At 46.0% G+C, this 25,051-nt stretch overlaps 1 protein-coding gene across 1 annotated transcript; it reads left to right on the top strand.

The window, feature by feature from the left end:
- Positions 1 to 1,994: 1,994 nt before the first annotated feature.
- SMU1 (SMU1 DNA replication regulator and spliceosomal factor) lies at positions 1,995 to 25,051 on the top strand. The gene is made up of 12 exons (XM_075411321.1): positions 1,995 to 2,158; positions 2,710 to 2,920; positions 3,026 to 3,178; positions 3,741 to 3,851; positions 4,749 to 4,877; positions 12,838 to 12,957; positions 13,388 to 13,504; positions 13,703 to 13,830; positions 19,745 to 19,871; positions 21,182 to 21,349; positions 21,643 to 21,795; positions 23,126 to 25,051. The coding sequence occupies exons 1-12, from the start codon at positions 2,133 to 2,135 to the stop codon at positions 23,222 to 23,224; spliced, it is 1,542 nt and encodes a 513-aa protein (XP_075267436.1). The 5' UTR covers positions 1,995 to 2,132; the 3' UTR covers positions 23,225 to 25,051.

The following is a 25,051-nucleotide window of genomic DNA, read 5'->3' as shown; positions in this document are numbered from 1 at the left end:
TTAAAAAACATGCATTGGGATCACGGAGAGGAAACAACAGCATGCAAAACGTTAGCCGTGTGCCTCACTCACCATTTTTTCAACTCTGTGCTATTGGATTACTTTCTTAAGCACTCTGGGGACAGAGACAGCAAAGAACAGCTTTCATTGGCAAAGGCAGGCAGTTTCTCACACATTGGCTCTATTTTCCATGGCTCATCCAGCAAATTGTATGCTAAGCCTAAAAAAACAGCATGGAACAAGTCCATCCAGGAGCGGCTGAGTACAGAGTATTTCACATCCCTGTGCATTGACAGTCTAGCACCAGTGTCGGGCACTTACTGGGAGCAGGTGGGAAGGGCCCAACACCAGGGAGACAAGGGCGGCAAGATCCTCAGTGCTGCCCAGGGAGCGAGGATCTCCCTTCCCGGAAAGGCCAGCTACACCTACACGCAGCCAGGACGGACACGGAGCTTTACTCATCTTCTAGCATTAACGGGGGCTTCAAGACTTTTGGCCTCGGTCAGAGTCCAAGCAGCACAGATGGACTGCCACGGCCACCCTTTGTGTGTTTAAAGGACAGTCGTCTCTCATGTGTCTCCCCACCAATGGAGGGCTCTGCCTGGTACAGCAGCATTTTTCCAATTCTTAGTCCATAATTAAAGCAGCCAAGATACGCCGTCAATTTCCCTACTAAGAAAATATTAACTTTATGCACTGTCATTCTTTTATGCATGACCACACTCTCGAAATGCAGAGCTCACACTAACTTAAGGCTTGCAAACGGCAAGTCAGATCCCTGGTTGGCCTCTGCAAACCTCCACATGCAAAGAATCAGGTGGCCAAGGAGCTGTTCCGCATCATGCAGTCTGACATGTCTGTGTCACTGCACGGAATCTTCTGAAATCCTGATGAGGGAAGGACAGCGGGTGGACTGAAGCTCTGAGGGAAACCAGATGGAAAACCAGAGTTCTGTATTCAAACTGTAAAACACTCATACAAGTGTTTCAGGTGAAGGTGCAGACCATACTTGTAAGACAACACTGAAACGTGAACTTGCAGATTAACGATGTAGGTTAACTTCCATTAGTGCTCTTGCCTTGATGCTACACTTGCTTTGTCACTGAAGCAGCTGTTCTGTTTCAAGTGCTGCTATTCTGAGGGATAGGAAAAACCCAAACGCTTTCAGTTCCCAGAACTGACAGCCACTCCTGGGAGAATATGCATAGAATCAGAATGCTTTGGTTGGAAAGGACCTTTAGAGGTCATCTAGCCCAACCCCCCTGCAGTGATCTGGGACGTCTCCAACCAGACCAGGTTGCTCAGAGCCCCGTCCAACCTGGCCTTGAATGTTTCCAGGGATGGGGCATCTCCCACCTCTCTGGGCAACCCGTTCCAGTGTTTCACCACCCTCAGTGTAAAACATTTCTTCTTTATATCCAGCCTAAATCTACCCTCCCTTAGGTTAAAACCGTTACCCCTTGTCCTGTCACAACAGGCCTGCCCCCCTCTTTCCCACAGGCCTCCTCAGGGACTGGCAGGCCGCAATGCGCTCTCCCCGCAGCCTGCCGTTCTCCAGGCAGAACAGCCCCAGCTCCCTCCGCCTATCCTCACCAGAGAGGACTCCAGCCCTCGGACCGTTTCTGTCGGTCCCAACCTCTTCGACGCGCCTCTCTACTCCCTTGCCCCCCTCAGCCCCCGCGCCCCGGGGCAGCGCTGCGCTTGGCCCCTCAGCGGTCCCGCCAGGGGCTCGTGCTCCCTCACCGGCCGTCAGCCCAACGTCCTTTCCAACTCACCGACCAGACGCGTGACAACACAGGGCGGCTGCTGGCTCTGCCCGGGGAGACCCCGGCGGGCCCCAGCGCGGCCCCGGCCCGGGCCTGCTGCCAACGGGCGCCCCCTGGCGGTGACGGCCCGCCGCCGCCGGGGGGCGCACGATGCTCCCGGCCGCCATGCCGCGGGGCTGTCCCAGTGCGCATGCCCGCCGCCGGCTCCCCGCCCCCCGCCTCGTGACGTCACTGCGGACCGGGGGTCGGTCCCGCACGGCCTGGTGCGGGCCGGAAGCGGAAGCGGCGGGGCGCGAGGCCAGAAGCAGCGGCCCTGGGCGGTGGACGCGGCGGGGGAACCTTCGTGAGCGGTGGCGGCGCCTCAAGATGTCGATCGAAATCGAGTCCTCCGAGTGCGTGAGGCGGCGGCGGGGACGGCCGGCGGGGCGGTGCCCGGAGAGGGCGGTGAAGCCGGGCCGGGACGGGCCGGGCCGGTGCCGTTGTGGGGCGGCGGGGCCCTGGGGCAGGGGGTTTTGCTCTCTACAGCTGCCTGAGAGGAGGCTGTAGTGAGGCAGGTGTTGGTCTCTTCTCCCAGGTAACCAGAGATAGGACGAGAGACAATGGCCTCAAGTTGCGTCAGGGGAGGTTCAGATTGGATATTAGGAAAAATTTCTTTACTGAAAGAGTGGTCAGGCCTTGGACCAGGCTGCGCTTGGAGGTGGTGGAGTCCCCATCCCTGGAGATGTTTAAAAAACATTCAGATGTGGCACTTCAGGATATGGTTTAGCAGGCATGGTGGTGTTGGGTGGATGGTTGGACTCGATGATCTTAGAGGTCTTTTCCAACCTATGATTCTGTGATTCTGTCCCTGAGGTGGTTGGGGGGATGGTAGGGCGGTGGCTGGTTCACCCAGGCGGGACGGCCAGTGGGTCCAGTGTAGTGAGCGCGCACTGTTCCCGTGCAGCGTGATCCGGCTGATCATGCAATACCTGAAGGAGAACAGCCTCCACCGAGCCCTCGCCACCCTGCAGGAGGAAACTACAGTGTCCCTCAACACTGTGGACAGTATTGAGAGCTTCGTGGCTGACATCAACAGCGGGCATTGGGACACGGTGCTGCAAGCCATACAGTCGCTGAAGCTGCCCGACAAGACCCTCATTGACCTCTACGAGCAGGTGGGTGAGGGCAGGCTGTGCGGACTTTTCTGACCTGGATGGAAGGCCCTCTCTGGAGTTCTCCGCTTACCCTTGGCTGACGCAGATCTTTGTCTCTTGGTGCAGGTTGTGCTGGAGTTGATTGAGCTCCGGGAACTGGGTGCTGCCAGGTCTCTCCTGAGACAAACAGATCCCATGATCATGCTGAAACAAACTCAGCCGGAGCGGTACATCCACCTTGAAAACCTTCTGGCCAGATCTTACTTTGATCCCCGTGAGGTATGTGACACCTTCCCTAGAGACCTGACAATGCTGCCTTGCGTGACCCCTCATATTGGTCCCAACTTCTAACAGCCTGCAGCATCTTTTCTTTTCCATTCTGGGAGGGAGAATGTGCAGCTTCCCATTTTGACGATTTTACACGTTTTATGAAGTGTTTGGGAAATGATGTGTAGCACCTGATCATGAGGCAGCAGAGCAGTGGTTATGAAGCATGCCTCAGGTGGGAGCTTCAGGATTTGTACCTGTATCCCACCGCAGGATGACACCTGTGCCTTGCTTTTCCTGTCGTATATATGCAGAAGAAAATATACACTTTGTAAATAAAATTGCTGTTGTATAGGAACAGTAATAATGAGGTGTTGTTTCTGACTGATTATGTCAGTCTGACATTTTTAGTGAAAGTATATCCCAAACATTTCAAGGGTTGGTGCTAAAGAGAAGGGCTGTTTTGAAGGCCTAATAGAAATTCAGTCTGTAAGGGGCTTCAGTTCAGAGCAATGAATATTTTTATGGAAAAATAGTTCAGAAGAATCACTTCATAAAAATAATTTCTGTCTAGGCATACCCAGATGGAAGTAGCAAAGAGAAGCGGAGAGCTGCTATTGCACAAGCTTTAGCTGGAGAAGTCAGCGTGGTACCTCCATCTCGTCTTATGGCGTTGTTGGGACAGGTAATTCTTGAGAAATATTTTGGTAGCTGTGTCGATTCCTGTAGATCTTTGCCACATTAAATTAACTATGGTTTAGTTGATTCTCCAGCTCTATAAAGGTAAAGTTTAAATATTGTGCATTTGCATGTGATGTAGTTAAAAACAATATATTCTCCATGTGGCCAGGATTTAGCACTTGTAGGAAGTCAGCACTGCAGCAACAGATTTCTTGCTGTTGAATAAATGCCTAGCGCATAGAAAAGGTTATTTTCAGAGTACGTAGTAACGCATGCTGTTTCTGTTGCTGTGCTTACAAGTCTTTTTTCATTCTCAGAATGTGTTCACCGATAACTCTGTGCAGACAGTATTTCATGTATTTTGCTGTTTTATGGCTTACATCTTACTTTTTAAGCTTGTAAATATGCTGAATAAATTCTCTCAGCATAACAGGCGTGTCCTGTGACTGAAGGCGGCTCTCTGCTGAAGGCATTGTAGAAGATTCTGTCTTTTGAATGAAGTTCACTTGTGCTTTCCAAGAAGGCTTATGTGTCATTTTTAACTGTAATGTATGCAATTCTATGCAAATAGACAACAGGTTGGGTAATTGAAATGAATGCAAAATTGAACTCACACTGTGTATGCGCTATATACTGAATACTAAAGGTAGAATGAGAAAGGTGGGGTGAGTCATTCTCACTTGCAAAAATCATTTGGGGATAATGTTCTGTTTTTGGTCATGAGTTAGGAAGCATAATCTCGTAAGTCTTCTTTCAAGTAATTGTTTGCAGCGTGTTTGTCTCGAACTGTACAGGTGTGCAGTTTGTAAGGGTACAAAAAACTGTTGCTGTATTGTGTTAATTAGGAGCAAGTTCTGATGTTAACTGATACTTAACTGTATGGCTTTCAACTCCTCCAAAGGCACTGAAATGGCAGCAGCATCAGGGTCTGCTTCCTCCTGGTATGACAATTGACTTGTTCAGAGGCAAAGCAGCTGTGAAAGACGTAGAAGAAGAAAAGTTCCCCACGCAGCTGAGCAGACATATTAAGGTGATGTTGTGTTTGCTTTTATGTGTGTTACTGCTGCTTGTTCCTTCCTGTGCTTTATGTTGGGAGATAAGCATATTCCTTCTGAATTCTTCTGTGCTCTTTTTTGCAAGTCATTTCCCTCTCTCTGTTTTTTCTTTTAACCTCTCCACACTTTTTCTCATCGGGAGACTTTTCATGAGAGTCTAAAATGAGGTCCCTTAACAAGATTGAGTGCTTATGATATCTGTCAGTATGATAAATATATAAATTGGCTCTTTGACTTCACAGTTCAGAATCATTCAGTTTTCAGAAGTGGTTTGCTTAGTCCCCTGCTTTATTTGCGCAAGGAGATACTCATGTCTTAAACTTCCATGCATGCATGTCAGCTTCTGTGAACCACTGAAGTTTTGATCATGAACTACTACCTACCAGGTCTACTATTGCAGAAGCACAGGATCACAGAAGGGTAGGGACTGGAAGGGACCTCTGTGGGTCATCTAGTCCAACCCCCCTTCCAAAGCAGGGTTACCTACAGCAGGCTGCACAGGACCTTATCCAGCTGGGGTTTGAATATCTCCAGAGAAGGAGAATCCACAACCTCCCTGGGCAGCCTGTGCCAGGGCCTGTCACCCTCAGAGTGAAGAAGTTCTTCCTCATGTTCAGATGGAACTTCCTATGCTTCAGTTTGTGCCCATTGCCCCTTGTCCTGTTGCTGAGCACCACTGAAAAGAGTTTGGCCCCATCCTCCTGACACCCACACTTATAGTATTTATAGGCATTTATTAGGTCCCCTCGCAGCCTTCTCCAGGCTGAACAAGCCCAGCTCCCTCAGCCTTTCCTCGTTAGGAGAGATGTTCCAGTCCCCTCGTCATCTTTGTAGCCCTCCACTGGACTCTCTCCAGTAGCTCCTCATCTTTCTTGAAGTGGGGAGCCAGGAACTGGACACAGTACTCCAGATGCAGCCTCACTAGGGCAGAGTAGAGGGGAAGGAGAACCTCCCTTGACCTGCTGGCCACACTCCTCTCAATGCACCCCTGGATGCCATTGGCCTTCTTGGCAGCCAGGGCACACTGCTGGCTCATGGTCAACTTGTCATCCACCAGCACACCCAGGTCCCTCTCCACAGAGCTGCTCTCCAGCAGGTCCGCCCCAAGCCTGTACTGGTGCATGGGGTTGTTTGTCCCCATGTGCAGGACCCTGCACTTGCCCTTGTTGAACTTCATCAGGTTCCTTTGCACCGAACTTTCCAGCCTGTCTGGGTCTCGCTGGATGGCAGCACGGCTGCCGGGTCTCAGCATCCGTGAAAGGACGGGAACGACTCTCACACACATTGCTAAGATACACAGTCAGAACACTTTATTCTCCCGCTTGTGCGGTTATATGCATTTTCCATATCTGTACACACGATCACGCTTATTCAGATAGGCTACAGACATAATCACACACTGTTCACACGCCCCACATTCCCTTATGATTGGTAACTCTGTACTAACACCAATAGCAACAGGCCGCCTCCACGTCCTTGAACACATCTTGTTTTTGTTACCCACATCATGTGCGCTATCAGAACTTTCTCAATTGCTATTCTTAGCTGTTCTTTCCAGCGGCCTATGCTATGCTAACTGTTTTGCTTAAGCAGCCTAGTCATGCTAACTCTCAAACTACATCGACCCCAACATCTCCCCGTTTTTCTTTTCAAAAAAAGCTAAGCTATCTTATCATTGCCTTAAAAACATTTACTCAGTTTGTGTTAGTTGCATCACAAAAATTTTCTTCACAGTTACCTCTAGTGCCTCTTGTGTTATGCGTATTATACACGGGACCAACATAATCACTGCCATAATTATTACAACAATAAGCAATATAATTTTGATTAGTGACATTAACCAGCCAGAAATTTGCCATCGGTTTCCTGCTGCATCAAATACTTCCGCAGCCCCAATAAATCAGAATGCAGATACAATAGTCTAAAGTCAAAAACCGAAAACTTACCAAACCAGAAGATGCAAAGGCAGTTACTTAGTCCAGACAAATCCATTAGATCACAAAAACCAAATCAGTCCATCAGGTCACATAAATACAAACACCATAACATAAAATCACACATTTATCGTTGCGACCACACACACACACAGAGGCACACCAAGTTTTCAACATAAATCCAAATATTACAAAGACTTATGAACAGACAGCAGGCAGGCAACAAAAGTAATACTGGAAGAATGCCTTTGTCTTATTAATAGTCCGTGCTCAGAATTTTTTGGTCCAGTGATCAGAGGTTCTCCCCGAGAATCCCTCGGTGCCAGCTGGAGGCCCTGCGATCCCTGGGACCATTGATGTTCAAGAGCAGGGTCCTACCTGGGTACGCAAACTCTACTACCAGAAAGCAGCAAAATAATTCACTCTCCAAAACTTAACCCCGGAGCCCTAGAAAGCAGGCACTCATATTGACACTCGTCAGATAGTACAGATAACAGCTATACATCGTTAGGATGTAGCATCTTTGTTCACCGGGCCCACTGTCTTTTTATCACCTCCCCTTCTTCTTCCGTGTTCATTCAAGGTGGGTTTGATCCATTTTGCCGGCACCCACTCCGTCTGTCCATTATCTGTGGAAACACAAGCATATCCCCTCCCCCAAGTGAGTAGTCGTACTGGACCTTCCCAAACCCCTTTATCTGGGCGGAATACCGTTAATAACACCACATCATTGTCATAGACATTTTTGTTTGTTCCCCTGTGCCGAACAGCTGGGGAGTCACTATGACCTCCTCTAACATTTAACCAATTCAGGACAAAAAGGGTTTTGTGTAGACAGTCTATCGCGGACCGCTCTCCCCTCTTTTTAAAAATATTTAAATGATCTTTTAGTCAGCGATGGGAACGCTCAACAATAGCTTGACCGGTGGAGTTGTATGGGATGCCCCGTACATGCTTAACACCCCACCGCTGAAGGAAACGGGCTACCACCTGAGACCTGTAGGCTGGGCCATTATCAGTTTTAATTTGTTCAGGTACTCCCAACACAGCAAAGGCTTGCGCCCAATGTCGTTGGGTTGCTTTGGCATTGGTAGAAGTAGCTGCTGTTGCCCAGATGGCAGCCTAACACGTATCGACAGAGACATGGATGTGCTTCAAACGCCCAAACTGGGGGAACTCGGTCACATCGGTTTGCCAAAGTTGTCTGGGCTGTAGACCTCGAGGATTTACACCACCATCCTATATAGGAGTGAGTCTCGCACAGTCAGGGCAGGCTGCAACAATAGCACGTGCATCTGCTTTGGATAATGAAAACTGTCATTGCAGCGCCGCCACAGACTGATGGAAAAAATCATGTGCTGCTCGTGCAGCATCAAAGCTTGTGGACAGTTGTACGGGAGTGGCTGTCAGTAGTTGGTCCGCACGGTTGTTGCTCTTAGGTCTTGTAAGAGTCTCCATTTTCCGGACTTTTTCTGAATGGTAAACACAGGAGTATTCCAAGGACTAGTGAACGGGACCGAGTGCCCCAGCATCACTTGTTCATCCACCAATTCTTGGAGATGGGTGAACTTTTCAGTAGACAGCGGCCATTGGTCCGCTCAGATCGGCGTTTTTGTCAACCACGTGAGCTTCAGTGTAGGCCTGGATGCGCTCGCTTCAATGGCCGCTGTCAAAAAGGCGTCTGAATGACACAACCCCATTGTGATAATACGTCTCTGCCTAATAGCCAAATAGTGGTATTCAAGACATAAGGGCGTGCTTGTGCCAGCAACTTACCATCTTGGTCTACAAAGGTAATGAACTCAGTACTCATTTGTGTCGCTGTTGAACCACCGATTCCTGTCACCATGCCCGACACTACCATCAATGGCCATGACTCTGGCCATTGGGCCCTCGGCATTATAGTACCATCCGCTCCGGAGTCTAACAACATTTTCTGGTCTTTTAGTACAATGCCGTTCGGTCCTTTAACAGTGATCTTTCTTATGGGCTGTTCTGTGGAAAGAGATTGTATGAATGCCACCAAGGGGGGTCCACTTGAGCCAAAGGCGTCACTTCCCCTATAGTTAGGGTCAGTTGGGGGGACCTGAGCAATAAAAGGAATCAATTGGGCAACCTTGCTGCCTCGTTTGATGGTTAATGGCGGCGTGAATACCTTTAACATAATCCCTATTGGGCCTGTGGAATCTGCATCAATTACCCCTGGCAGGACAAAAATTCCCTGTCTAGATGCAGAGGATCGCCCCACCAACAATGCACTCAGCCCACGACCTAAAGGTCCTGTGGCTACCGAGGGGACGACATGCACCTTATCATCTTCTATAGTGATGTCTTGTCCCACGGCCAGAGCGACTCCTGCGGAGCCGCTTGTGGCGGCTCGGAGCTCGTCGAGACAGCCATAGCTGTGGGGAACTTTCTTGTCCTCGCGCCCCCCATCCTGGCACTGCTCTGCCCGTTTCCCAACAGGGGGGTACCATCCTTTTTAAACTGCGACCTGCATTGAGCTGCTTTATGCCCGAACTTGTCACATCTAGGGCATGTCCCTACAAATTCGTCAGCCACCACCTTTTGCTTCTTGATCTGAGGACAGTTTCTTTTGTAATGGTCTTCCTCTCCGCAAATCAGACAACCAGTTTTTGCTTTAGCACCTCGATCCCCTTTCCCCGTTTGCGTGGCAGGTCGTAAAGCAGTGGCCATAGCAGCCGCATGTATTCCGGCCTTCTCTCTTTCCTCCGCTAAGCGAGGTAATCGGGAACAAGCCTCCACGTACTGACTAAGGGTAGACCCACTAGGTAGGGACGCAATTATCTGTTGACATTGAGTGTTGGCATTTTGAAAAGCTAAATCCTTTCCTACTGCATCTTTTGCTTCACTTGGCAAATTCAGCGCCGCATCTAATGCTTCCTTTAATCAGTCTATAAAGTGCATGTACGGCTCATCAGGACCCTGATGAATCTGCATATAAGGTAATACAGGCTTCCCAATCTGTGGTAACTCAGTTAAAGCGGCCAGGGCTAAGCTCTGTGACTGCTGCAATATGCGAGGGTGTAGCGCTGCTTGAGCCACCCCATCGCGGAAAGCGCCAGTCCCCATGAGCTGGTCTAGTGTAACTGCACGTAAAGGATCATCGGCACCTAGCTGAAGGTTTTGCATCATTGCAACCTCACATTTATCCCACCACTTATCCTTCCACAACATAAAGGCAGTGGAATTCCAATTCTAACAAGGCTCGGGCATCAGCTGGCACTAACATCTGATTGTTGAAAAAGGTGGTAACCAGCGTCATAACTTGCTTGTTATCCAAACCATAGTTCATTATGGTTTTTTGTAACTGACTCACTGTTTTCCAGTCAAAAGGAGCCCATATCCCTTGGTTCCCCTGCGTAAACACTGGGAATGCTGTTAAACTGTTTGGTAGCATTTGTCCTTCAATTACGGCATTTTCTATTACCCCCCCTCCATCGTTGTCCCATATTAAAATTAGGGTCGCGTATCGGGGGCGTCCCGTCTCCACTCCGACCTCCGGCGGCCACACCACCACCCTCTGTATCGCCGGGTCCCTGCAGACCACACCCACCGTGCGCGCAATCAGGCTGTTGAACACCGGATGCCCCCCCTCCTGGCTCTCTCCACTTCACGCCCCTCTTCCACGCCTCACGTTCGTCATCCCGCACCCCCTTACCACATTTACTGCGTAAATAGTGATCGGCGTCAGCTAAGCTCATTTCCCCGTCTTCCAGCATTACCCTAACCCAGCGCCGTTGCGAATGGTCTGGCGGCGCACTTTCGTTAATGCTTCCATTATTTGACCCCCCTGAAATCACCTCCCCCATCCCGTCCGACTCCCCACATATCTGCTGCTCGACCGCTTGCAAACCGTGAGCCTTTCGATATGCCCGTTTAATTATGACATTACGGGATCCTTTATCTAGTCGTTGCATCTCGTCCAACAGCTTTGTCATTTGATCCTGTTGCTTTCTCAATGTGTCCGTAGGTTCACTTTTATGAATCTTTGGGTATAACAGTGATGTTGGTCCTTCGGGCAAGTCAGTATCCATTTCTTGAAAATCAGAGTCCAGGAGCGGCACATTCTCCGGCAGTGGTGGAGCTGTAGGTGGCGCCGGTGCTCAGTCTCCCAATTCAATACTCGGTCCTCCCCAAAACTCCTTTTCACTAGGACGAACGGGATAAGCGCACGGCGCCGTACAGGGATCTTGACACTCTCCAGCGGGTTGACTGATTGCAGAAACAGCTCTCACGGCAGCTGCAGCCACAGTAGCATCGTCCTTCATATCAGCAATCATATTTTTAACAGTTTGGAAAACAGGGACTAAGTGTCGCGCCTCTTTGTTTCCGACCTGCACAGAGTCCCACAAGTCCATCCCAACTCTGTGCCAGGCATCCAGATCGAACAGCTGATCCATTGTTGTTATCAGCTTTCGGCAGCGGCACCATAATAGTCCCGCTATGTCTCCTTCAGTTAACTTAGCGTTGGCTCGATCCACCAATTCCAACAGGCTTTTCAGTGCCATGTTTTCTGACGCTGATACAGTGGAACCCACACTGCCGATGTTCACACCCCCCCCGGCGTGCCGCGGATCCGCTCCTGCCTTTCTCGGGCAGCCCGGCTTACCTCGCCAGCTGGCAGTCCCGTGCCTTTTTTTTTCTGGCTGCGATAATAAATCCATAGGGTCACCAAAATGCCGGGTCTCAGCATCCGTGAAAGGACAGGAATGACTCTCACACACATTGCTAAGATACACAGTCGGAACACTTTATTCTCCTGCTTGTGCGGTTATATGCATTTTCCATATCTGTACACGGGATCACGCTTATTCGGATAGGCTGCAGACATAAATCACACGCTGTTCACACGCCCCACATTCCCTTATGATTGGTAACTATGCACTAAAGCCAATAGCAACAGGCCGCCTCCACATCCTTGAACACATCTTGTTTTTGCTAACCCACATCATGCACACTATCAGAACTTTCTCAATTGCTATTCTTAGCTGTTCTTTCCAGCGGCCTATGCTATGCTAACCGTTTTGCTTAAGCAGCCTAGTCATGCTAACTCTCAAACTACATCAACCCCAACACACAGCCTCCTGGTGTATCTACCACTCCTCCCAGTTTTGCGTCATCAGCAAACTAACATGATCAGTATCTCCTTTGAAAGAATTTTATCATACAGGTTTCAAAAGAGAAATAAAACTGTGCTGTAATGACATAGTTGTGCTGCAGCACTCAAAACGGAATAGGCAGTTTCCTCCTGTGAAGACTTTTCAGCTTCACCAAGCAGTTCTGTATTGTGTGAAGTGTCAGTTCATTGTAGTAGCTCTACCAGTTATCACACTGAATGGAAGATGTTTTTCAGAAGTCATGAGTTGGAATTGGTTGAAATCAGTTTGCTGTGTTCAGTAGCAGCTTGGTAAATATGCTTTATTAGCATTTGTTTTGTTTACCAGTACTGATCTTAGATTTTTGTATTGATTAGTGAAAACTTTTTTCTATACTCAGTTGTCATAGTCGCTTGTATTTAAAAATGTAAAATTTAAAAATAGTATATTAAAAATACCAAGCATTTTCTGCGAAAATTTCACTGGGGGAACATTCCTAGTGAAACACCTTGTACTATTTCAGAAATTCGTGAAGTCTGCTAGGGATTTATGTTGGGAACGGCAAAGGTGTTTGTTAACATACACAATTCACTGCAAAGCCAAAAATACTAAGACAACTAACCCAACTGCTGCTGTAAGCATGGAGTGTTTGATGTAAGTTTCACAGATACCACCAGATCAAAGAGAGGGGTTTTTGTTTATTTTTGAAGTGTTAGTGTGTAGTTATCTACAGGGTTTTTTGTACCTTAAATGTTAAATTTGTGAATGCACACTGCTAGAAAATACTGTATTTTTGCCACCAAAATGAGATTAGTTTTTTTTAATGAGTTGCTTCTTTTAAATTGCTCATTAGGCTTAATTTGTATTCTTCTATAAAACAGTTTGGGCAGAAGTCGCATGTGGAGTGTGCTCGGTTTTCCCCAGATGGACAGTATCTGGTTACTGGCTCTGTTGATGGTTTCATTGAAGTATGGAACTTCACTACTGGAAAGATCAGAAAGGTAAATTGCCCCTTATTTCACACAGATGGTTCCTTGACCAGAGCTTTATTGACCAGGGCTTTATTGACCAGGGCTTTATTGTTTGAGATTATTCTTTGTTTGATTTCATTTCTCAGGTGCTGTGAATCTGAAAAGGATATCTGCTTGGGTGATTCAAATATAGGACTGGAATCTTTACATGAGTTTAATTGTCTGGTTTGTCATAGACTTCAGTCTGTGATAACTTTTTTTTTTTAAGCCTTCTGGTTCATCGTTGTTGCCTCTGAAATGGTGACAGTAGCACTTCCCTGTTCTAAGGCTGTGAGGTCTGCTTGATGATAGGTTATAAAATACAACTGAAGTTAAAACTGCTAGTGCTTTTGCACTCTGCCTTAAAATATGTTTAACTGAATTCATTATTTTGATGGGTGGATTTTCTGCTTTCGTTTAGGATCTGAAATACCAGGCACAAGATAACTTTATGATGATGGATGATGCAGTGCTGTGCATGTGCTTCAGCAGAGATACAGAAATGCTAGCAACTGGAGCACAAGATGGAAAGATCAAGGTATAAATCTTTTTGTATGGTATGTTGGTAGAGGTGGTGCGCAGAAAGATTCACTTGCAGTTCCAGTAATGTTGCAATTCCATATAGAAACAAATAAAGTTTAGCATGGCTCAGAAGCAGATAAGTATTGGCTCTGATGTTTGAGCTTCTGTGATCTCGTAACAAAGTAACCACCTCTATTTCATTTGCTGTTTCCAGGTGTGGAAAATCCAGAGTGGTCAGTGCCTGAGAAGGTTTGAACGAGCACACAGTAAAGGTGTTACATGCCTCAGTTTCTCTAAAGACAGCAGCCAAATTCTTAGCGCTTCTTTTGATCAGACAATCAGGTAAATAAACTGAGAATGTGTGAGACACAGTGCAGGAGAAAAGAAAACAGAATTTTTGCATTAAGCAGTTAAACTTTTGAATATTTGACCTGGGATTTGATCCTTTTGCCTCGAGTGTTGATACTAGTAGGTGGGGGCGACTGCTGAGGGTTGGAGAAGAACGGTTTAAAAGTTTGACCTTTCGCATTGCCTAACTTGCATTATTACAAGGCTGGGGACCAAGTACTTCTGCTCTATTGTCATTTGCATTGACCTTGCTCATTTTCTTTCTGGGAAACTCCTAGCTTAAGAAACAGTTGTGTCAACCTTCAAAAATAACATTTTTTATAATAAACTTAGAGTAAAAAAGATCTGAGGCTAATAGGAAGGCGACATTTTTTAAAACAGTCTAAACAGCCTAATCATACTTAGTAGCTTTAACAGATGACATGACAGTAGTTGGTTCCATCCAGTTTATTTTCCTTGTGAAGCAGTGTTGTGAGCTCCTCTGTTTCTACCTTCTAGAGAAATCGTCTAAGAACAAGCTTTAAATATTTTGGTGCATCTTCTCTGCTTTGCCCTGATAGTTGCTGAATGGAGCAAAATTTCCAAAAGTGTGAAAGTGCTAGGGAATCTCAATTAGCAATAGTCATGGCTCTCCTGTGGGCTTGAATAAGGGTCTGTGGCTCTGTGAGCCGCATGTGGGTGAGAGGAGATAAGGTGCCTCCCTACACATTGAGGGACAATCACTTTGCATCGTGTTGCTGCTTCCTAAGTCATTCATTGCCAGCCCTTATTGCCAGCTTTCTTATCTCAGCTCACACCCTGAATCCATCTCTGTAATCCCAGCCCCCAGATCCACCCATCTATCTATTGGATCCAGAGAACTCACTTTAGAGTGTGAACAAGAGGAAGAAGAACCCCCAAAAAATGTTTCCTGGGCATTTCTGGGCACTTACCATCATCTTTGAAAGGTCCTGGAGAGCAGGAGAAGTGTCTGAGGACCGGAGAAAGCCAATGTCACTCCAGTCTTCAAAAAGGGCATGAATGAGGACCCAAAGAACTACAGGCCTATCAGCCTCACTTCCATCACTGGAAAGGTGATGGAACAGCTCCTTCTGGAGGTCATCTCTAAGCAGGTGGAGGAAAAGAAGGTTATCAGGAGTAGTCAACATGGGTTCACCAAGGGGAAATCATACTTGACCAATCTGATAGCTTTCTACGATGGCATGACTGGCTGGATAGTTGAGCGGGGAGCCATGGATGTTGTCTACCTGGACTTCAGCAAGGCTTTTGACACTGTCTCTCATAACATCCTCCTAGGGAAGCTCAGGAAGTATGGGCTGGATGAGTGGACAGTGAGGTGGATAGAGAACTGGCTGAATGGCCGAACTCAGAGGGTTGTCATCAGTGGTGCTGAGTCTGGTTGGAGGCCGGTAACTAGTGGTGTCCCCAGGGGTCAGTACTGGACCCAGTCTTGTTCAGCTTATTCATCAATGACTTGGATGAAGGGACAGAGTGTACCCTCAGCAAGTTTGCTGATGACACCAAACTGGGAGGAGTGGTGGATACACCAGAAGGCTGTGCTGCCATCCAGCGAGGCCTGGACAGGCTGAGATGTTGGGCAGAGAGGAACCTGATGAAGTTCAACCAGGGCAAGTGCAGGGTCCTGCACCTGGGGACAAACAACCCCATGCACCAGTACAGGCTTGGGGCGGACCTGCTGGAGAGCAGCTCTGTGGAGAGGGACCTGGGTGTGCTGGTGGATGACAGGTTAACCATGAGCCAACAGTGTGCCCTGTTTGCCAAGAAGGCCAGTGGCATCCAGGGGTGCATTGAGAGGAGTGTGGCCAGCAGGTCAAGGGAGATTCTCCTCGCCCTCTACTCTGCCCTAGTGAGGCTGCATCTGGAGTACTGTGTCCAGTTCTGGGCTCCCCAGTTCAAGAAAGATGAGGAGCTACTGGAGAGAGTCCAGTGGAGAGCTACGAGGATGATGTGGGGACTGGAGTGTCTCTCCTGTGAAGAAGACCTGAGGGAGCTGGGCTTGTTCAGCCTGAAGAAGAGAAGGCTGCGAGGGGACCTAATAAATGCCCATAAATACTGTAAGTGTGGGTGTCAGGAGGATGGGGCCAAACTCTTTTCAGTGGTGCTCAGCGACAGGACAAGGGGCAATGGGCACAAAATGAAGCACAGGAAGTTCTGTCTGAACATGAGGAAGAACTTCACTCTGAGGGTGACAGGCCCTGGCACAGGCTGCCCAGGGAGGTTGTGGATTCTCCTTCTCTGGAGATATTCAGACCCCAGCTGGATAAGGTCCTGTGCAGCCTGCTGTAGGTAACCCTGCTTTGGAAGGGGGGTTGGACTAGATGACCCACAGAGGTCCCTTCCAGTCCCTGCCCTTCTGTGATCCTGTGAACTGTCTTCCCAGCGGTCTGACATGGAATACTAGAGATCCGACCCTGGAAGACCCTGAGAGCTTCAGGAGTGGGAGTTGCAATTTGTGTCTGGAATTGGCAGTATAGCCTTCCCTGTGATTTAGGGTGCTGTTTTTTTATCTGAGTATCTCTTCAGATGTCCGTGGTGTATAAGGGAAGGAAGGCAAGAGAGCGCTGGGCCTGATCGGCCTGGAAGCAGAAGGCTGAGAAGGGACCTGGTTGCCTCATCTAGAGGTAATCATAGATAACACAAAGACAGACTCTTCTCAAGTGCACAGTTCCTAAAATGGACAGCCTCCAGGAAGTGAAATTCTGATTTTATGTAAGGAAAAATGTTTTATTTTTTCCTTGAGAAAGAAGCAGTGCTTGGACAGTGCGGAGAGAGTTGGTTCAGGCTGGGGAGGGATCTCAACCCCTGAAGACTTCCAAAGCTAAATTGACCAAGACCATGAGTGACCTGGAAGTTGATGCTGCTTTGAGGAGAGCAGTGGAACAGAGGTCTCTGAGGGGTCTTCTAGCCTAAGTTATTCTGTGATTTTCTGACATCTACCACTGTTTTGGAATCTCTGTTAGAGAAAAATCTTATGGCCAGATGGTTTACACATTTGTGCTGCCAAGAGAGAGAAGCTTTTTTCAGTGATGAAAAAGAGCCGTAGAGGCAGGATCATTTTTCTCTTCACTCCCCAAAGATAGTTCCCATTTCTCCAGGCTGTCTCTGCAGTTCTGCTTTTGGGCATGGGAATTCTTTCCGTTTCTCATGCAAACCATCCTTTGCTATGTAGTACCAGCACTATGCTGGGATATGAATGTTTTTGTAACTGAAAAACGGTAGAGTTCAATTTCCCAGTGTCTGTGGCATTCCTTTTGGGCAGTGAAACCCTTCATCGTGTTGGAAGGCTCACAGGCTGAGATCTTCAGAATGCAGGAATGGGAGTTGAATCTTTCCACAAGCTTTGGAGCTGCTTTGGTGTGCAATCCAGTTAGTGTAGTTTAGCAAGTTGACAGTGTGTTAGCTCAGTTATGGTGACTGGATACGAGGTCTGTCCACAGAAAATACAAAGAAAATCTTCATGTGGTTGGGCTAAACTGAACAAACATTGCTTTACCTGACACTTCCCACGTGCTAAGACTTACATGCATACAGTTACTGCAGTTTACCTGTGTGCAGATAATCTGTTAAGTGACAACGTGATAAAGCAGTGGATTATTGTGGGACAGGTATGAAGGTGGTTAGGCTTGCATCTGTGCTCTGAGAAAGCTCAGGTGTCTGTGCAACTTGTGTAGGGCAGACTAGGCATAAGTTATAAAGTAGTTAAATTTAGAAGGTCTCTCTAGAGGTCTCTAGTCCGATGTGCTGCTCAAAGCACAACCAACCATTCAGTTAGGACAGCTTGCTCAGGGCCCTGTCCAGCTGAGTTCTCAAAATCTTGATGGGTGGAGACCCTGCGGCTTCTCTTGGCATCTGTCCTTAGGGCTGTACAACCCTCTTGGAGAAAATGGTGTTTGGACACAAGGGGGTTTTGTTTTGGTTTCTTCTGTAACTTTGCCTCTTCTCCTTTAGCTGTGCACGTCTGAGAAGAATCTGATTCCATTTATTCTGTAAAAACTTGTTAGGTAGTGATGTTAACCAAATTGTTACATTTTTTCCAGGTATTTATTAAGGACTTGGATATCTTTTTTTTTTTCTTTTTTTTAAGCATCATTGCAGGGTGGAAAATAGCAAGAATGGAAGTTATTTGTAACTTTTAATACTAGCACATAGTCACAAAAATACTCAAACTCTGTTCTGATCTAAGTTACTAGATGGGCAGCAACCTCATCAAAACCTTGTTCCTGCAGCTCTTTGCATCTGGGAGGTGTTGCTTATCATTTGTGTAGTGCAGTAATTTTGGTCCTGCTCCTGTTTGGTGTCTTGTTACTCAGTGGAATTTGCTCACTGCTGGGTAGGTTTGGTGTGCAACAAAGCTCTTCTGTTGCTATGTAGGCACTTTGCTGCAGTTGAAAGCAGCCTAGACTGGTTTTGTCTAGTTGACAGTTATTTTTCTTTGGGGTTATTCTGACTTACTTAATAGTAATTTGTTTTAACTTTTTTGACTACGAGGAAGATGGCAATTAGATGCTCCTGAACTTTCAGTTCTCTGGGTGAACACATGCAGAGCTCTCAGCCCCTCCTCATGCGTCCTGTGATCTGTCCCTCTGGCCATCTTAGAGGCCTCTTAGTGGGGGTCCAAAACTGGACACAGTCCTCCAGAGGTGGCCTCACCTCTGCCAAGCAGGGGGGAACCTTGGTATGCACACTGTGCCTCTCCTAATGTGTCTGGTGTGTGTCTGCGTTTCCTCAATGCCACAGCACACTGCTGGCCCTCGCTTCATTGTCCCCAAGGCCTGCCAGGTCCTTCATTGCAGACCTCCTCTGCCCCCAGTTGATTCTGATGCCTGAGGTGGTTCTGCAACAATCTCTTCTCAACAGCGTGAGGTTTCTCTCAGTCCATCTGTCCGGTTTGTCAAGGTTTCCAACTTCCTCATCTGTCTTTTTCAAAATGGAGTTGCAGAATATGGGACTTACATTGTGAATCAGATTAATCCAGTGCTTGATGACTGAATATGTTTGATGTTTAATTGAATTGTAATTATGTAATTATTATGTAATGGATTATGTAATATGTTTAATAACTTTAGACTCTTGCCTGTACTGTAAAACCCAGTGGTACTGCTTTAGATGAAAATGAAGAAGTGTGTGGATCTGGAGGCAACTGCACAGTGAACAGGCATTACGAAACATCTTAATGAGACATGTTAACCTGTTTAAATCTTGATATATATGAATTGTGGCATAAGCATTTTAATTAAAATTATGTAAGGTTTGACGCTGAATCAAGGACAGCAAGCTTCAAATGGAATAAGGCATTTCATGCTCAAGGCTTCGGACTTCTGCTTGAAAACCGTATTTCTGTAGCCATTAGGTACTACAGCTTAAGGCTGATGCAGATGAGCAATATAATTTCCTTCTAGATTACTGTGTAAACTCTTTGCACAGTTACAGAGTAAGAGGCAATGGCAACAGCTTGCAGAAGAGAAAAATTCTGGATGGGTGTAAGGAAAGAGTTTTTCTTAACTGGACAAGGCCTTGGTCAAGGCCCTGACCTCACTTAAAGTTGAAGAGTCTGTTGGACTGGAGACTTTCAGACTTAATTCTGTAATTTTTGTTTTGTCAGCTTCATGGTTTCCCCTTTCGTAGTCGTGTCATCTAACATGTACAGTGTATATTACATACAGGTGCTTGAGGCTGAAATTTCATGGTATTTCCCCAAGCCTTTCACAGGAAAACATGATGTCTTTGGTGAAATGGGCTTTTGTGATAAAGACTTACGACTTGCAGATTTTTAGTACTTTTTATTGTTGCCTAACAAAGTTATCTCAGATTTAAAGTATGGTGAAGCCAGAGGGTGGTTCAGACTACCTCAGCTACTCACTGAGTTGTGACCTCTGTTGTGTGACAGGATTCATGGTTTAAAATCTGGGAAAACTTTAAAGGAATTCCGCGGTCATTCGTCCTTCGTCAATGAAGCAACTTTTACCCAGGATGGCCATTATATTATCAGTGCATCCTCTGATGGCACAGTGAAGGTAAGATAGTACTTGCCCTTTGTAAATAACACATTCAGACTCTGCATGCCGTAGCTGGTTTCACTGCTGCAGTGGCAGGAGAAGGACTTGGGGTTATCTGTAATAGTAAGTCTTTCTGCTTACGAGCTTTGCTGTAGATTGGTGTAAATGAGAACTGGTGAAGTTCCATACTGTGCTTGCAGACTGCTGCAGAGCCTGTTTCTGCTGTATTTATAAAAGGGGGACGTAAGTGCAGTACTTAACCTGCCTGTTCCTGCTTTATTCTAGAAATAGTATTGTGACACCTCTTGTCCTAGAATGTGGGGATTCCCTTGTCTGAAATAATGGCATTTTCTTGCTTACTGTGTTGGACACCTGTTTATTTCTTGGTGCTCAGGAGTGATTTGCCATGTAAGCTGTGTAATCTAGCATGTATGAAACTGATTGGAGAAGTGATAGGTTTGGCTTCTAGTCTCAGCAAGGAGTGGGACAACTCTGTGTGTAGTGTGTAGAAGTTAAGAGGAATAAAGCATTGTTGTGTATAGGGCATTACTGACTTAAATCAGTAAATGAATATAGAAACAGCTACATTAAGTAGGGCATCAATACAGTGGATGGGGCGTGGGTGAACAGATGTGGTTTATATGTGTGGCCTAGGAGAGTGTGATAGATTTTGCTCATATTCAATAGGGCGTTACTTCAAACTTGCACTCTTTGCTAGACTGCCCCAGTTGTGGGAATAGCAGAAGAAGGTGGCAGGGGGGTTGGACCAGATGATCCACAGAGGGTCCCTTCCAACCCCTGTCATTCTGTGATTCTGATTGTACTGGTATGTAAACAGCAAAAATATTCCACAGATGGTGGGTTACATTTTATTTCAAATATCAAACAAGCAGTTCCATTTCCTGTTTCTAAACAGCTAGAACAGCCTGGTGTTGAGCCTGAAGCAGCTCTAAGCTGTCACTCCCACCAATACCAGTGGGGCTTTGCTTGTTCAGCAATTTTCATGTCTGTCTTGTGTAAGGCAAATTGCATGTGCAGAGGCTGCACGTATATCCACAGATACCAGGTGAAACCAGGTAATGTGCTTAATGAAAGGGAGCCAGGCTGAATTTGGCTAATAGAAATTTGCCTTCAGTACAGTTGTAGTGAAATTGTTCATGGTGTCCATGAAATAGATGTGATTTTTTTTACTCTGCTTTAAACTACAGTTTTGTAATTCATATTTGCCTTCAGGAGCCTTAAAAAATCTGAATCCTGTTTCCTGAATCAGCTCGTTTTTGTTTATTTTTTTTGAAGCTAATTGGTTTTACTTTTATTTTTTTTACTAGGTTTGGAATGTGAAGACAACAGAGTGCTCAAACACCTTCAAATCTCTTGGCAGCACTGCTGGGACAGACATTACTGTGAACAGTGTCATTCTCCTGCCTAAAAACCCAGAACATTTTGTTGTTTGCAACAGATCAAATACAGTCGTCATTATGAATATGCAAGGACAAGTATGTGATCTTACTGGTGTCCTTTCACCTCTCTCTCTCTCTGCCACTGTAAGAATGCCAAAAACCTAGTTAGTAACATAGCTTTGGGTTAAACCTGATTTTTCTCCAGTTTGCTTACATGACAAACTGTGCCGTACCTGGGTTGTAGAACAGCTTGACTTGCAGAAAGCAATTGCAGCTATGGGGAGATCCTGTGTTCTAAACAGACCTAGTACTGCCTAAATATTTTTGCCCTTCTAGTGATGTGCTGTAGTTTAATCCTGCAAAATATTTTTGGGGGGGTGTCTTTACAGATTGTAAGAAGTTTTAGCTCTGGTAAGAGAGAAGGTGGTGACTTTGTCTGCTGTGCGCTTTCACCTCGTGGTGAATGGATCTACTGTGTTGGTGAAGATTTTGTGCTCTATTGCTTTAGCACAGTGACCGGCAAGCTGGAGAGAACTTTGACTGTAAGTTCTTAGCTTTGAACTTTTGCAGAGTTCTAAACACAAGGATGATCTAAATGTTCATTATTTATGTAGTCCCTAAGGAGAAGTCCGTAAGGACCAGTCTCGTACCAAGCAATCTATCATAGAATCATAGGTTGGAAAAGACCTCTAAGATCATCAAGTCAAACCATCCACCCAGCACCACCATGCCTGCTAAACCATATCCTGAAGTGTCACATCTGCACGTTTTTAAACACCTCCAGGGATCGTGACTCCACCACCTCCCTGGGCAGCCTGTTCCAGTGCCTGACCACTCTTAGTGTGAAAAAATTTATACTGATCTCTAATCTAAACCTCCCCTGATGTGACATGAGGCTGTTGCCTCTCATCCTATCACTAGTTGCCTGGAAGAAGAGACCAAAACCTGAGTCACTACAACCTCCTTTCAGGCAGCTGTAGAGAGCAGTTAGGTCCCCCCTCAGCCTCCTCTTCTCCAGACTAAGCAGCCCCAGTTCCCTCAGCCAGTCCTCATAAGACTTGTTCTCTAGACCCTTCACCAGCCTAATTGCCCTTCTCTGGACATGCTCCAGCAACTCAATGTCCTTCTTGTAGTGAGAGGCCCAAAACTGAACACAGTACTCGAGGTGCAGCCTCACCAATGCTGAGTACAAGGGCACGATCACCTCCCTGCTCCTGCTGGCTACACTATTCCTGATAGAAGCCAGGATGTCGTTGGTCTTCTTGGCCACCTGGGCACACTGCTGGCTCATGTTCAGCTGGTTGTCGACCAGCACCCTAAGGTCCTTTTCTGCTGGGCAGCCATGACTGGTAACAAACGCCTTCCAGAACACATCGCTGTAGAATGTCTGTAGGCTTTTTCAGAGCCATTTTAATTTTAAAAGCTATGAAAATGTTTACCCACCAAGCCCAGAGCGAATTGGTTCAAACTGATTTGAACTAGAGCATGTCTTGACCTGGGCTCAAGCTGATGGAGAATCCAACCAAGCTGTCAGATTTAAAGCTGTCAGGCTTGAATTTGCCTTGGATTAAAGATGGATACCAGCTTGAATGTCTAAATTTAACAGGGAACGCTTAGATGCTGTGGATTTCAGTGGATGTAAACCTTCACTGGACCTTCCCTCACCCAACAAAAAGTAACTGCTATGTCACAAAAATTGGTTGCAGCTGGAACTTAATACTCGGGGGAGGGTACGTTCTTCTGCTTTTGCTATATGCAGAAAGCGTGTTAAACCTCATTCCAGCTTTCCTCTAGGTCTTGTTCGAACAGAATATTTGGCTTGAACCTGCTAAACAACGAATCTCTTGATGCATCTTTCTACTTCCTCTCTAGGTTCATGAAAAAGATGTCATTGGCATTGCTCATCACCCCCACCAGAACCTGATTGCCACTTACAGTGAAGATGGCCTCCTCAAGCTCTGGAAGCCATAGCTTGATTTTACAGTGAGCTATGAAGTGTGCCTCTTAGTTGCAGGTTGTTGATGTTTGTGCTTTAACAAATGCACAGAGTGTGATATTTGCTCAATTTTCAGTTCAGATTTTGAGAAAATGACATTTTTACTTCTTGGTCTAAAGTTAGGTAGATTGATGCTTAAATATAGCATCAGTTAATTTCAAATACTTTTATTTTTACCAGAGTAGCTGAAGCAACTTCAGTGAGAGTGTTTTTTCTGTCTCCTGAAGTCTGTGCTCTTCCAACAGTGTTTATAAAAGTTGAATGAGCTAGGAAATATACACACTTAGAAGTGGTTGCTGACTTCCTAGAATACAGTAAAATACTTTTTTTATTGGAGTGAATTATGTGGAACGGGCAAGCTGTCTCTTCTCCACTCCTGAAACAAAGGCACAGTTTCCCTGGGATGCAGATGAGGATGCTCTGCTCTCGGTTTGAAGGCAGAGTCTTTCCTAGTCCAGTGTGTCTTGCTGTGTTCAACTTTATGTATAATTGGAAACATTATAGTTATTAAGTAGTGTCACACAGATTCCTCAGAACTGAACTATTTTTCCCCATCTCTCTGCACTTCCTGCTGTAAACCTGCTGAATGTGGCAGTGAGATATAGTTGGGGTGGGGTTTTTTGTTTGTTTGTTTTTGGGTTTGTTTTTCTTTTGTTTTACTTTACTTCCAGGGTAAAAGGAATTATTTCCTGGGCCCTCTTCCTATGAGTGCATACTGTCTTCAGAGCAGCTTTAACTGAAGCAGGCCTTAGGGGATCAATATTTTAAAACCTGCAAAAGCCGGTTTACATAGGCCAAGCTCCTAGTGCCGTGGTGCTGCACGTGCTGCAGTTGGTTTGTTTTTTTCCAGTTTACTCAGCTTAGCTTCCTGTTTTCCCAAAAGGGCATGGCATACTTAAGCTTTAAATAATTATCTGTAAGATTTTTTTTTTTTTAATTTCATATACCTGTGGACCTAGTTAAGGTGATACTTAGGTCCCACACTATGATAAAAAGCAGCTTTCAGGCTCTTCGGTTTGGTACAGATGATGATTGTGTTTGAGATCCTGACTAATGCACACTGTTGTGAATCTACACCAGAATCTTCTAAAGTCTGACCATACTTTTTCTAGGATGCAGCAAAAAATGAGGTTGTATCTGTAATGATGAGACAAACACATGTAGATTTGTATCTGCTGCACTGTTTCCTGTCCTCATCTCTTGTAGAATGCTTTCCTGCCACAGTAATGTTTCAAACAGTAATAACTTCTCTTTGACTCAATAAATTAGTTCCAATTTGAATAACCTCAAGATTTTTTTCAGCTGGAGGGCTTGATCCTGATGCAGGTGTTGGTTGGCAGCTGGTGACTGGCCTCCTTCAGCACTGACTGGTGCACTTGAATGGTTGATCTTTGGTCTGTTGGTCTAAGGAAATGCAGAAAAATTTCAGCTTAACTTCTCACATAGCATTGCGTGTTCACTACAGTTGTAGTGTTTAGTTCTGTGTTTAGCTGTAATGTTTTAATTCCTGAGTTGTTTTTTACTTCCTTAGATATGGCAATAAAGTTATTTTTTGGATAGCAAAAAGTGATTATTTTTCCTGCTTGAAAAGACACTGGTGTGTCAGAAACACCTGACATTAATACATCTGACAAGCTCCACTGGCAATTAGTACTTTTGATACAGGAGAAGATCTCAACAGAATATTTTTAATATTATCTAACTTGCGGTTCATTTTACCTTCAGATTACACAGAATGCTAACCCTCAATGTAAACTATATCTACATTGTCATTAAAATAAAAGTAGTTGTAACAAATAAAA

Source organism: Opisthocomus hoazin, chromosome Z (assembly GCF_030867145.1).
Source record: "Opisthocomus hoazin isolate bOpiHoa1 chromosome Z, bOpiHoa1.hap1, whole genome shotgun sequence".
In the NCBI taxonomy this organism is placed as follows: domain Eukaryota; kingdom Metazoa; phylum Chordata; class Aves; order Opisthocomiformes; family Opisthocomidae; genus Opisthocomus; species Opisthocomus hoazin.
Note: the sequence above shows the minus strand (reverse complement) of the source record. Positions and strands in the feature narration are given on the sequence as shown.